We start from the raw sequence: 14,132 nt of genomic DNA, 5'->3' as shown, positions 1-14,132 counted from the left end.
TTTCTTGAACCTTTTTGTGATATTGAGACAATAAATTAATCACTTTAATGGACATATCATTGTTGAACACAATGAAATTATCGGATTTGCTTATGGACACGATGAAATTATAGGATTTGATAAATGAATCTTATTGATAAATAATGATGGCAGATTGAGCGGCATATTGCAACAGATCGTGTTCAGCTTGACCGAGTCCAAAAGATGTCTCCAAGCTTGCACACAACATCACATTGAGGCCTTTTGGTTTGAAAATGTATAACACATGATCCACTTGAGCAAATCCAATCCTTTTCAGGAAGGAATAATGATAACGGGAAACAGAATCAAATGCAATTCCAAAATTTGATGTCACATCCTGGTTTTTTTCCAAGGTCGTCACACCATTCATTGCTTCTGCCGATAATTTATGAAGAACCATAGTTTCATAAAGACTCTTCGTTAAATTAAAATCTTCATCTGTTTTTGAACAGACTTTTTGGTAAACTATTGATAAAATTTCAACATGTTCTGTATCGGATCCTAAACATCGATCCGACCAAAAATCAGCTTCGTAGTGTGTATGAGAGCTCTTATTTACAGTTTGAATTTTCTGAATGTGTGACCATACAATTGATTTAAAACATTTGTTAATGCAACAAGTAGACACACAAATACTTACCTTTGGCTTCCAGTGTGGAGGGAGGAAAATCGTAAAGTTTTTGCTTACAGAATGTTTGACCCAATCCTTGATATGTTCATGAATGTCTAATGATGGAATCTGATTGACGTCACTGAGCGAACCTGTAGAAACAGTCTGGCTGTTAATCTTACTTGTGGCATTCCACTGAGAAAGTTCAATCCGTTCAGGGCAATTAGAATCCTCCAGAAAATGTGCAACAGCAAAATGCTCATCTCTCTCTATTCGAATAATGACTTCCAAATATCCCACAATTTTTTCTTCCTCTTGTGACGGGAAATTTGGAGTGTTATTTGTTGAGCTATGATTGCTATTTGGAGAGCCAGCGGATTGATGATCAGCATCATCAGAATCGTCATGAGAATCTAAATCAGATTGGCTCGAGGAAACAGACGTCATTCCATTCTTACCCTTCTTGGAAGAAGAAACAGTTCTCATATTCACTTTCACTGTTTTGTCGTTATTGATAGCTAGCAAGTCGTCACCATCAATTAAGAGAGATCCTTCTGCAAGCTTTTTCTGTTTCGATAAAATCAGAATAATAACATAAAAACGTCGTCACAAGTATGTTTCCCGCAAATTTCATGCAATACTTACATCCTTTCTGAAAGATCTTGCCTCCATGAGAGTAAACCAAAATTTGAGTTGATGCAATGTCAATTCGATTTCTGGAAACACAAAATCTTGATTCCATTGATAAAGAAATTCTGTAAAATCATCACCATGTTGCTCGTCTATAATTTGAGATTGAGAGACGGTACGTGTCATTTCCATGTCATATAAATTTTCTGTACTGTTTGGATTAGATAAAGCATAAAATTTTGTATCATCGGCCGAACTGGAGTCCTCTTCGCTATGATTCGAAGAGGTCACCACAGAGGAAACATTCTCATTCCCCAAGTCCTCACAGAAATTTTTCATTAAAAACGTTCCCCTACTTTTCACTCGTTTCATTGTATGCTTTTTGGTACATTCTCCTTTTTGAGAGCTACTTCCAGCTTGTTGTATCATGACATAGGTTTTTCGATGATCCAATCGTTCCAAACATCCGAGAGAGGGAGATGGATGAATCTGTGATTGAGAAGAAACATGAGGTAATTCCGATGATAAATGATCCAACATTGCTGTTGTTGATAAATGATGGAAATTATGGTTGGAATTATTGGTACGAGGTGAGGCTGGTGTGTTCAGAGTGGCACTCGTTGAAGCATCAGCAACTGTTGTCATGAGCAACTCATCAAGCTTGGCAATGAAGTGTCCACTCAATACTCGTATTTTGATACGATCTCCTTTCGTGAAAACCATCGTGATGAATGTTGTTGTTCTTGTTGTTTCCAAGAGATGTTGAAAGTTGATGAAGAGTGTTCGGGTTGATGATGAAACGTCGTCGTCGTCGTTGTATCCAACAACCGTTCTCAGCGAGTGAGGTGATGGTGCAGAAAAGTAGCACTTCTTTTTTTTCTTTTGAATCAGACGAATTGGTTTATGAGCGCATGAATGGAGGTTTTAAGTCGGTGAAATGGACCGTCAAAATATTCGCAGCGAAAAATTAACCTTAAATACCCGTGAAAAGCGTGAGCGTGAAAAAGTGGGCACCACTGTCGGACCTGAGGTTTACAACAATTGAATTGCAGGCTTCTCATCAATAAAGAGCGAGTAATTTACATAATTTTGGAATCTTTATTCGTTTCAAGAAACAACAATGATCCACTATGAATGTTCACTTTAAAAGAAAAAAATGAATTCTCATAATATTCGAGTCTTTCAATCGCAAGATATTTTGTGTCCGAGTGAGTTGGGTCAACCTCTTTGCAGTGCTGCTAGTGAAGGCTTATTTTGGGTGGCTTTTAGTGGAATTATCAAAGGATATGCTACTCAGACCACTCAAAAGGAATTTCAGTGCATGTATGAATTTCAGCCTTTGTGGTCCGAAGTGGATGCGATTCATTACTTGCCAGATATTCGGAGAGTCATCACAGTCGAACGAAGACTGACCACTGTTATGATGGGGAGTGGTGCTGGTGGACAACAACAACAGCAAGCAACAACACCCACCACACCATCCACTCATCATCAACGAGGAGGAAGTGGGATCAACAACCAAAATATTTCAAACACACCAAGATCACCAGCATTATCAAATGATTTTTCCAATGCTTTAAAATCTTTTTCATCAACGTCTGTTGCAACATCCAGTAATTATAATCAAAACACACAAACAATTGTCGAACAATGTTGTAGAATTTATCGATTTGAATACGATAAAAAGGAGCGAAAGACCATCATTTATCCATTTTCACTTCCGATTCAAAATTTTGTCTCTACCAATAGCACAACCACGACCACAACATTAACTCAAGCAGCGACTTCAGGTACTGCTTCAAATAGCGAGTTATTAATTTCTGTTTGCACCTATAGTAATCAATTGTTGACATGTGCAAAAGATGTTATTTCACTGTGGAAATTTACCAATAACAATGATACCCCAATTTGCATCTTAAAAGTACACACGTCATGGAATGTGAAATGTATTTCTGTATTTAACCAGTTTATTGGATATGGTACAGACAGAGATGTGAGAGTCATTGAACTCAAGCAAAAAGAACTGGAGCAAGAAAAAACACTGTTGGAAAACTCTCAAGATGATGATATCAATGTAAATAATGGAGGAAGTACTAACGGAGAAGAGACAGATGCAGCACAACCTAATTCTGTAAATATAGGAGGTAGTGTCTCTCCCAACACCTCAGATCATAGCGAGACTCAGAAAAAGAAAACCTCACGCTTTAAGGAAATTCAAAAGAGAATTCAAGCTCATGTCCAAGAACAAATTGTTGGGACAAATGCTGAGAGCCCACAATCACAAATATCACAAGGAGGAATTATTACACGTCACCAATCATTAAATCCTCTCAACAAAGGAATGGCCATGTACTGGGGCGTAAGTCAGCTTCATGAATCTATTGATGAAATTCAAATACGATTCGATATGGGAACCAAAGATTTATTACCTTCTCCTGCCACTCAGAGCTATAGTGAGTCTGTTCGTGTGAGTGACAAGACCAGTACGAAGAAGGGTACTCAACAATCTGCAACCAACATTGCTTATGATATATTTGGGCAAACTCCAACAGTGGATCATCCTGCATTTGCGAATCATAATTATATGTAAGTACAAGAAATATTATTAACATTTATTGAAACTATATTTAAACAACTACATCTCCTACCAAACATGCATTTCATTCAATCACAGTGATATTTGTGTAAATCTGCTTCACAAACATTTTACATCTGATGAAAGTCCTCGTTCCATTCATTTTCTTCAAAACATTTCACAAAAGAAAGATTTCAACCAAAACACAGGAATGAAGTGCATATTAAGCACATCAACATGTGGATACGTTTACAGTTTGTCAAGTCCTCAATCACTGCTTTGCGAATTCGAATATACCGGAGAATGTCTAATGAGTGCTGTAAATTCTCTATTTCTCTATGCCATTACTCCAGTAGGTTTGGAGGTGTGGAGTGTCTTGGGAGGTAGTAATGGGTGCTTGCTTCGTTTTCATCCGTTTATTGGATTGAAGAGCGTTTCAGCAACTAATAACCATGTCGTTCTCATCTCCAAGATAAGTAGCAACGAGAATGTTTCCATTGCAGCCTACTACAACCAACAAACAGATAAGACTGTGCTCATATCAGATATGAGAAGCGTTGAGAAGGTGAATCGAAATGCTTCGCCCTCCAAAGATTCCTCAAGAAGTGGAAGACTGTTTCCAATTTTCAATGCAAGGAAAAAAAGAGAAGATAGTTCCTCTTCATTGCCTCCAGTCGAGGATTTTTCATATAATATTTACATGCTTAATGCAGTGGAGTTGAGTGACATTTATGAAGATATGCTTGAGCATGCAATGATGTTTCAAAAAAGTGACAAATCAACCTACATGAAACTGCTAAAAGAATCGCACAGTCTTTTACAATCCAAATATTTTGAATTATTATCCAAGGAAAAGAAATTAGAAAGGTCTATCGATGTTGATACTATCACCTTGTTAAAGACAAAAATTGAGCTTCAAAATTATACGACGCTTTTGAAAAGATCCTTTGGCCTTCAAGGGGATGCTTATGTGGCCATGGAAAATACTGATTTGGCTGCTTATGCATATGCAAATAGTGACAAACCTATGGCAGATATTTTCAACAAACTTTCTGTGAGAGAAGAATCATTGCTGTTATTTTTAGAGCATATTTTGTTTGATAAGGAGAATCACTGGTCATTAGACAACCTTTCAGAAGATTTAGGAAATCAAATTCTTACTATTTACAAACAACGAATTCCTCACACGTTATCTACTGTGATATTGGCTAACAGTTTCCCTTACTCAAAGAATCATGCTCTAGCTCTATTGGAAGAAATTAATTTAGAATATGTGAAAGCTCAACAATTAACATTGTCACGATTTGAAGAACACTCGATTGAAAAGAATGATATATATCCACAACAAAATGAACAAGTCCTGTCCTGGTTTGAAATTATGCCTAAGGACGCCATGGTACTCGCATTACTTCATCTGCAAACTGGTAACGAGGAAAAAGCTGTTGCAATTTTCAAGTCCGTGGAAAGCCATATTCTTGTAGAATTTATAGTTTTAAATCCATCATTGCTGTTACCAAATGCCACCGTTGAAAAATATTCCAAGTTGGCCATTGTGTTCAGAAAGTATTTCCCTTGGTGTCTTGTTGAATCCATAAATCGACTAACAGCAAGCAATTCGTGCCCTTTAAGCAATAACCAAGTATTGGACTTACTGAAAGAAGATAATTCGCAAATTTTTGACCATGTAGAGACGCCCTTAACTTCTCTTCTTATGCAACAAACGTATCTTTCCACATGTTTAATTTCCAGTGACCTATCCAATGAATCCATGCTTAAAGAGATTGGAATCAAACTCATGCAAGTTTTTGTAGAAGAGCTCGTACATATTACCTCTCTTCTGAAAGAAACAAATATCAACGGTTTGGTCAATGAAACCAAGAAGAAAGTGTTGGAGTTGCACTCGCCAACCATGACCTCTTCCACTCAGTCCCCAATAGTCATTAGTGATTCGGGTGAAAGGTTGCAACCTCAAACCCAAAATTTATTCTCTTACATGGAGAATCTGAATGAATTGAGACAATATTGCTCATTCCTTCATTACTCGTTAATACCGTTTAGAGAAAATCTAGATTGGCTTCGAAAATTTGTGAATTACGAATTTAACAGAAATCAAACAGAGTTGAGTATTCTCTCCGAGTCGAAAGACATCTTATCAGAGAAGTATAGTGAAATTCTGAATATTTTGGACGAACTTTCCATTTATGAAAGCACTTTACTTTCCATCACTGAAAATGATCCCTTATTCCTATTAGTTCACATCTTGCAAAATGCACAAGGATTAATCTGCTATTTTTCTCAATTCCTGTCGACCAATAGAACTGAAATATTTTCTCAATTTGTTGAAGTCATTCAGATCCATGAAGGGAAATTTATTGGCTTCGATAATTTAAAATTACTTTGCATGATGGGCTCCAAGCAATTTAAACAAGCCATTGAACGGTTATTGATCCTATTGGGTCACGGAAAACAAGAAGATGATGCTCTTGGTGTATTATTTGGATTCATTGAAAGTCGCTGTAGCACTCTCAATGATTGGAAAGATGTTTTGGATTTGATCTTTTCACATTTGAGAGGGCATGAACAAGCCAATCATGATGCTTCTCATTCTGTGTCACCTATGTTTTTGTATTCACTTCTCGATAGAATTTTGAAACTTTTAGCTCATTCATGCACGCCAGATGATTTCCTTCCTCTCATTCCACGGAACGGAAGCATGAACTTTTTCTATCGCTATATTCAAATGTGCTTTTCTCACTTTTCCTTATTGACATCTCCATTCAACCACAACACCACCTACTTGACATCTTCTACCAATTCTCCGTTTGAAATTTTGTGAATGAACTCTATATTGCACATTTGAAGAAATATGTTTATATTTTTTTACTTTTTTAAACTCATCACCCACTCACCAAATTGCGACAGAATTGTCTCTACCTCTGACAATAAGGGAGAAATTGAATGAACACCTAATTTGGACCATGAAACAATTTTGCGTCTCAAACAAAAATTTCAAAAAAAGATGTTGGCTAGTGGTAAGAACAACCACAATAACAATCACTCCACACAATTATCACCAGCAAATATGTCGAGTATGCACACTAGTCATTCCTCGCAAAAGATCAATAATCGGGATTTGTTGAATTCGAACGATCAACAACAACAACAACATTCGGTTGATCACTCACATCATCATCATCATCACAGTGGTGGTCTTCATAAACATTCTCGTTCTTCCTCGAGGGATATGATGTCCGAAGTGGAGGAAGGATCCAAACGGAATAATGGTGGAACGATCATTGATAGTTTTTCGTCCTCCCTTTCAATTCCATCCATGATGCCCAATCTAAATGGTGTCACAGCAACAACCTTAGAAAATCACCTCCCTCAACGATTGAAGCTTTCACCCAACTCAGTCTATGTCACTGGTTGTAATGATCATTATCAATTAGGAACGATGGATAATGAAAAGAGATTCGTTTTGTGAAATGAGCTGCGGTGTGAAGAGAGGTTCTTCTCAAAAGTCCTTGGAAAAACCAAAATCATCTTCAATCGTTAGCAGCTGTTTTCTCTCGCAAGACGACAAAATCAAACGAATCAAGTGTGGACAAGACTTTACAGTTTTCCTCACACAGAAAAATCAGGTATTTGTGTTGGGTTCTAACACCAATGGTCAAATTGGACTTGCAAAAGATATACATCACGTCAAAACACCAGCAAGGCTCACTGCTTTTGATGAAATGGAGGTATTGAGTTTGTCAAGAAGCAGCTCATTAAGTGTTGCTGGTGGTCAAGAAGACACTTCAGGCTCCAGCGCTGCTTCTACCGTTCAATTGGATGACTCTGAGGAACTACTGCAAAAGTCCACATCCTCTTCTTCGTCAAATTCCGAGTACGGAGAAGGTCAAATCGCAAATGTATATTGTGGTGCTGAATTTACCATTTTCTTGATGCGAGATGGAAGAGTGTACGGTACAGGATCGAATATTTCTGGACAATTAGTAAGTGTTGTGATTGATTTCAAGTGTTTCATCCATATTGATATATCTTTGATAGGGCAAACCAATTTCAGCTTCATTAGAAAATAATGCAAACATTTTCTTTGAACCTGTTCCTTTAACGATGACCACTCCTCCACCAGCTGGTACGGCAACTGCTATCGTTGCTGCATCACACAACAATGGTGCGAGTGGATTTAATGCCACCAACACCACAACTCCCTCAGCAACTGTTGAATTATCTGGCATTTCCAAAGTAGCTGTTGGAAGGACTCACTCCATATTCATCACAGAAGACGGTCATGTTTATGCTTGTGGGTACGTACTGATAACATTTTAAAAGTTGTTTTTTTTAAACTTTTACAAATTTTTGTAGATTGAATGAAATGGGGCAATTAGGTCTTGGTACCAGATCCAGAAATGAGCCGTACATTCAATTAATTCAGGAATTGAATGATTTTGAAATTAGAAAAGCTGCTTGTGGAGCTGAACATTCCTTGTTTCTAACTACGACAGGAGACCTTTACGCCACAGGATCAAATCAATTCGGGCAACTTGGCATTTCTAATCCTCAGGTACATTTTAAACAAAGTCCAGTGTTGGTATGTCAGACAGATAGCGATGTGACAGAATTCAACAAACAAAATGCCTCAAATTCCGATGCAACCACCAAGAATGATCCAGAGGCCACCACATCGACTAGTTCTGTAACAAGCAAACAGAACAATAAGACAGCCATTGATCAATCCAAGAACGCGAAGAACCAAAACGGTATTCCAGAATTGCCAAGCGGAAACAAATCTTTACTTGGAAGTGTCAAGAAAATCAAATGTGGCCTCTATCATTCGGTCATTATGAACAAACACTTTGACATTTTTGTTTTTGGATGTAATAATGAAGGACAATGCGGATTGCCATTTGCATCAACAACAGAACGAAAATTAACCACAACTAGAAACATTTACACACCCACAAAATTGGTGATCATGGAAGCTGGTTTGGACTATGTTGATCGAATTCGTTGTGGATACAAACATACCACCTTTTTAACTCATCGATATGACATCTATCAATGTGGAAGCAATGAGCTAGGCCAATTAGGATTGCCAGACGATGAAGAAGCAATTTATGTAAGCACACCCACAAAGGTCACCTTGATCAATGACACCAATATTCCAATCAATGCCACCAGTGGACCCTATTCAACCATTCTCTTCACTGGTGACGATAGCAAACCAAAATTCTCCATTTTTAAGCAATTGAAGCAAAACCATGCTGCTAGAGATCGAGTGTTCCAAACCAACATGTATGCCTTCATGCCACTTGTTCGACTGGTCTCACCCTTCTTAGAGTCCATGCTTAAAAATTCTGAATTTATGGGAAAGCTTGATGCAAATGACCAATTATACATGCAACGAATGATTAACACGTGTTATGACCGATCTGAGATTGCTTTCGTTAGAGAGATGGATTGTAAGGCAGTTGTTAAACTTTTGAGATGGCTTCATGACTACAATTCTGTTGATGAGACGGTTGTCCAATTACGAAAAAAGCTCTATGAGCGTTTTGAGGAAAACACTCAAATATAACAACATTTTAGACATTTTGGAAATTATTGAAATGAAATTGGAACAATGTAACAACAAGGACAAAGGCGTCCTAACGACATGTAGAGCCAAATGTTATGCCATACTTCATGAATTGAACGAAAAGTTGCTTGAAAACTCAGTTGCAAAAACTGACGAAATTGAGGCCATCACAAGTGACATTCGATTCGAACTTTTCCTCAAGCAAGTACCAGAGTGGAATAAGCGATCGAATACCATCACATGGAATGAGGAAAGAAGAAGACAATCCCGTGTTGGAATTGATATTTGTAATCCTTTACAACATCTCTATGATGATCCTTTTGGTGACATTATTCTCTTTCTCGATAAGGCACATACGAAGAAAATCAAAGCTCACAAAACCATCCTTAGTTGCGCGAGTGCTTACTTGGCTCATCGAATCGAAAGGGAGGAACAAGCTACTTCCCCTCGTTCGAGCGGCTATCCCATGACTATGGACATGTATGACGCCACTTGTTCTTCAGATCAAATCAATAATAATAATAATGAGAAAGAGCAAGCCATTAGAATTGAAGCCCTAGAATGCACTATCAAGTACATGTATGATGCCTTGGATCAATCCTCACAAATCACTCAATTACTGGTTCCTATTATGGAAATTGCATGGAAATTCCAAATGAAAAACCTTCAAGATTATTGTCTCTCCTCACTCGATGCTAATCTGTGCGTGGATAACTTTGTGTCAGTTCTCAAATGGGCAAATCCTTATCGAAACAGTCAACCTTTAAAACCAATAATTTCAAAGATTATTTCATTTGGAGCCAATAATTGGGAAAAAATCATTTCACATTTCAAGGAAGATCAAGATTGGCAAGATGTTTCTCCAGCGTTGATCATTCGAATTAATCGACAATGGATGCAAAATCAAGAGCGGTTTATTTCTAACACCACTACCAACTCAACAAACAATATTCCTTCCTTGCATTTGGTGCATCATCACCATCATCACCACAATCAACATCATCACAATAATCAACAACATTCCAGTCAGTCCTCTCTGAAAAGAAAGTAAAAACATGTTTGAAGATCCTAAGATGATATCATTTTGTGTTTATTAAATCCTTAGACTTCACACTACTATTTTCAACAACCCAGCAACAGACCACAACAATCTGATCTCACAAATTGTTGACAACAAATCAAGCATGCTTGGATATCAGAAAGAGCAACCTTCTTTCCTCTTCATGTGAGCTTTAAACAAGTCAATGCGCATTACTTGACCTGAATGGTCAAGGGATGATCGTTACCTGCAAAACAGGACTCCATCGCACATTCCATTCCAATGAAATCAGGAAGACCGGTGTCCATACCGTTCAACGTAAATCTGTACAAACCGTACACAATTGTCACATTCGGTCGAAGATGATGGGTTCAACTTGTTCTTGATTTCCTTTCAGTATGGGTCGGCAGTTCCGCAACAAATCGACCCACCGAACACCACCAATTTTGATTCGGAATATAACAATTCTTTTTACGACCACCACCACAAAAAAGAATCTCCCAACTGATCAATCCTCTTCTCGTGACAACACCCTCTTCGCTACCACTCATGTCCAATTACATGAAAACCAACAATCACTTGGACTATGAAAGTTGTCAACAACATCCATCAAACAACGAATGGTCATGACTGTACAACAAACTCAAATGACATTAGTAATAGTATACCTTCTTCACCAAATCGCAACAACTGTCATTTCAGTTGTCGAAGCGGTGGTCAGAATCAATGTCATGACTCGCATGATGATGTTTCAACAAGCACAAAATCATTAGCAATCACTTCACCACGCAATCATCCTCATTCATCCAAACAAAAGTCGGTTAAGAAAAGATCTTCTTCTTCGCCGAATATTGGCCAAAGTGAAAACTCTCAAAAGACCATCATGATGAATCAACATTCCTTTCAACAAAATGTTACTCCTCTCTGTATTGATAAGGAATTCTTGAATCATGTGTTAAAGAAACGAGGCAATGACAATTCATGGTTTTTGGTGCTTTGTGTCCTTCCTCAACTTGTGGCTCTCACGACACCGAACGACCATGTTCTACTTTTTTGGTAATTTCCATTTAGAATTAGTGTGTCAGGCCATGCTTGGCTCTCTCAAAATCTCGACACTGAAAGGATTAATTTATTCCAATGTGGTACGAGTCGCATTGATGGTTATGACCATGTTTTTCGTTCAAATGTATTATGGACCTCTATTTCCTTATCATCTCGTATCGACCTTTAAGATTTTACTTCTCTCGCGTCACATCTTTTTCAGACTCTCTCTGATGGCCCTCTGTGGTGGACTTGTGGTATTGTGTTCGTGTGTATCCCTTTTCTGTTCGTACCTGTTGGAGAGACATGAAATGGGAGAGAATGAAAACTGCCTTTTGTTACCGAGTGTTTGAGGTCTTTGTTTTACAATATGGAGTTCTCGTGGGTGCCTATTTATTTTCCAATGCTCTCATATCAGCCAATCTCGAATATACTCGACAACAAGTAGACGCAACACAAGCTCGTGTGAAAAATAGTGAAAAAACGAAATTTATTGCCAATTTGAGTCATGAAGCGAGAAATCCACTGCATTGCATTATGGGAAGTTTACAAATTTTGAATCATCATTTTGAGGGTGAGACATGTAGTGGTGCCTGTAAACACTGTTTCTTTAACAATTCTGCCATTAGTGAAATCATTGGAGATATTAATGAAAATGCATCTCTTCTTCTTCATATTCTTTCATCGTCGTTACAAATGAGTTCTCTCGAGATGGGAAAGATCAAACCTAAGAGTGAAGTCTTTAATTTGAAGTTCTTGTTGGACTCTCTGGTGGGTGTCTTTGCTCAATTGGCTCATGAGAAAAACATTTCTCTTCATTCGTTTTTTAATGTGGCACAAGTTCCTCAATTTTTCAAAGGTGACTCTGTACGATTGATTCAAGTCATTATGAACATTATTTCCAATGCAGTGAAATATACCAAACATGGTTATGTGCGAGTGAATTGTAATTTAGCAAACGAACAAGATTTGAAAGATTTTTATGAGAGAGAAGAGAACATTTTTAACATGTGTCAAGGCTTGTCGAATTCAACAAGTTCACCATTCACATTTGTCAAACTAGAGTTTATTGACACAGGCTGTGGAATTTCACCACAAGAAATTGACAATTTGTTCCAACCTTATCGAATTGTTGAACAAAAAAGTGATGATCATAATTTCACTTGGATTTGAACAATATCTCAAACAATCAGAAAATATGAAATTCAACGATGGAGGAAGTAGTCTCATTCTCAACACGAGTAGAAATGGACTTGGTTTGTGCATTACCAAGTTATTGATTGACAAGATGAATGGAAAAATTCATGTCGAAAGTGCTCTAAATGTTGGAACCAAAGTCACCATTATTTTACCTTTACAAAACACCACCAATGACATGTCAGAAGCCATTTCAGAGATTCTTCAAGGAGAAGGTGTCGAATTTAATGCCATCATTATTGATCGAGATGAATGCTTTAGGAATGTATTGTCCGATTACCTTTTATTATTCAAACATCTTAAAAAGTTGGAAACTTTTTCAAGTTTGGAAGAAATGTCCATCCTGTCACTTTCATCCTCAAATTTGAAAACAATCATCTTTTGTTCGGAAGAACATTTTAAGGTACTCTTGAATGAGAAGGCAACCATACTTGGACATCAAGACAATGTCATTCTTGTGCCCACCACCTTTCGAGGAGCAGAACGAGAATTCTTTGACATCAAATACCTTGCAAAACCTGTTCGATCCAGTGAATTGGTGGAATTTATGAGTTTTGTGTCGACCAACACACAACGACCAAATGCAGAGGTGTTGTCAAATACTTCGAATGCAGTGTCCGATTCCTGTTCGTCCTCATCGTCGTCGTCGTCACATTTTGCTGCACCAACGAAGAACAATGAAAACGGAGAAGAATCCTCTCTGGTGGCTGCAAACAAAAGTTCCGAAACAACAACCACGACATCGACATCGACCACAAGCTATTTTGACTTTAGCAAATTCTCAGTGTTGTTGGCGGATGATAATGCAGTGAATCGAAAAGTATTGATGAAAATGTTGCAAATCATTGGATTCAAAGATATTGACACTTCCAATGATGGAATGGAATGTTTTGAAAAGTTCAAACAAAAAGCATATCAACTCGTCTTGTTGGATTGTTACATGCCCATTCTGAGTGGACGAGAAGCGTGTGAAATGATTCGAAATTTAGAGAAACAAACTCACACGCGAGTTCCAATCATTGCAGTCACTGCCAACAACTTTGAAAGTGAACAAGTGCTCAAATCGAATGGTTTCGATCATGTCATTTACAAACCCTTTGTGGTGGATTATTTGAAACAAGTGTTTACCAACATTTTAGATTACTATTCACAACATTATTTTCATCATCCTCCTCATGTCAATAACCACACCACCACCAGCACCTCTACCACGACAGCTGCTCATGTCCATTCTCCTCCTCCTCCTCATTATCCACAACAACCTCACAACCAAAATCAGTGAATGAACCCTTGCGTCAGCTCCAATTGGCCAAATTGCCTTAATTGTTTCTGAAGAGAGCCAGAACCTCACTCCCTCAGTGTCGATCACACCAACACAAATCTACGGTCATTCCTTATAATGGATTTGGTGCCAAATCGAACGTTTTCGTACAAT

General features: G+C 37.8%; 5 protein-coding genes across 5 annotated transcripts; 4 read left to right on the top strand and 1 right to left on the bottom strand.

The window, feature by feature from the left end:
• Positions 1-130: 130 nt before the first annotated feature.
• FDP41_002192 (uncharacterized protein) lies at positions 131-1,984 on the bottom strand (the record flags this gene model as incomplete). Its single annotated transcript, XM_044705360.1, has 3 exons — positions 131-592; positions 662-1,198; positions 1,277-1,984. The coding sequence occupies 3 exons, from the start codon at positions 1,982-1,984 to the stop codon at positions 131-133; spliced, it is 1,707 nt and encodes a 568-aa protein (XP_044563835.1).
• Positions 1,985-2,417: 433 nt separating this feature from the next.
• On the top strand, positions 2,418-6,672 carry FDP41_002191 (uncharacterized protein; the record flags this gene model as incomplete). The annotated part of the gene is made up of 2 exons (XM_044705359.1): positions 2,418-3,847; positions 3,936-6,672. The coding sequence occupies 2 exons, from the start codon at positions 2,418-2,420 to the stop codon at positions 6,670-6,672; spliced, it is 4,167 nt and encodes a 1,388-aa protein (XP_044563834.1).
• A 183-nt stretch (positions 6,673-6,855) lies between these two features.
• FDP41_002190 (uncharacterized protein) lies at positions 6,856-10,471 on the top strand (the record flags this gene model as incomplete). The annotated part of the gene is made up of 5 exons (XM_044705358.1): positions 6,856-7,316; positions 7,396-7,834; positions 7,890-8,149; positions 8,208-9,304; positions 9,432-10,471. The coding sequence occupies 5 exons, from the start codon at positions 6,856-6,858 to the stop codon at positions 10,469-10,471; spliced, it is 3,297 nt and encodes a 1,098-aa protein (XP_044563833.1).
• A 1,350-nt stretch (positions 10,472-11,821) lies between these two features.
• Positions 11,822-12,673, top strand: FDP41_002189 (uncharacterized protein; the record flags this gene model as incomplete). Its single annotated transcript, XM_044705356.1, has 1 exon — positions 11,822-12,673. One exon carries the CDS (start codon positions 11,822-11,824, stop codon positions 12,671-12,673), a length of 852 nt encoding a protein of 283 aa, XP_044563832.1.
• Positions 12,674-12,698: 25 nt separating this feature from the next.
• Positions 12,699-13,979, top strand: FDP41_002188 (uncharacterized protein; the record flags this gene model as incomplete). The annotated part of the gene is made up of 1 exon (XM_044705355.1): positions 12,699-13,979. One exon carries the CDS (start codon positions 12,699-12,701, stop codon positions 13,977-13,979), a length of 1,281 nt encoding a protein of 426 aa, XP_044563831.1.
• Between the last annotated feature and the right edge of the window lie 153 nt (positions 13,980-14,132).

Source organism: Naegleria fowleri (genome assembly GCF_008403515.1).
Source record: "Naegleria fowleri strain ATCC 30894 chromosome Unknown tig28, whole genome shotgun sequence".
NCBI classification, from domain to species: Eukaryota; Heterolobosea; class Eutetramitea; order Acrasida; family Naegleriidae; genus Naegleria; species Naegleria fowleri.
The sequence above is the reverse complement of the archived record's forward strand: the minus strand, read 5'-3'. Positions and strand labels throughout refer to the sequence as shown.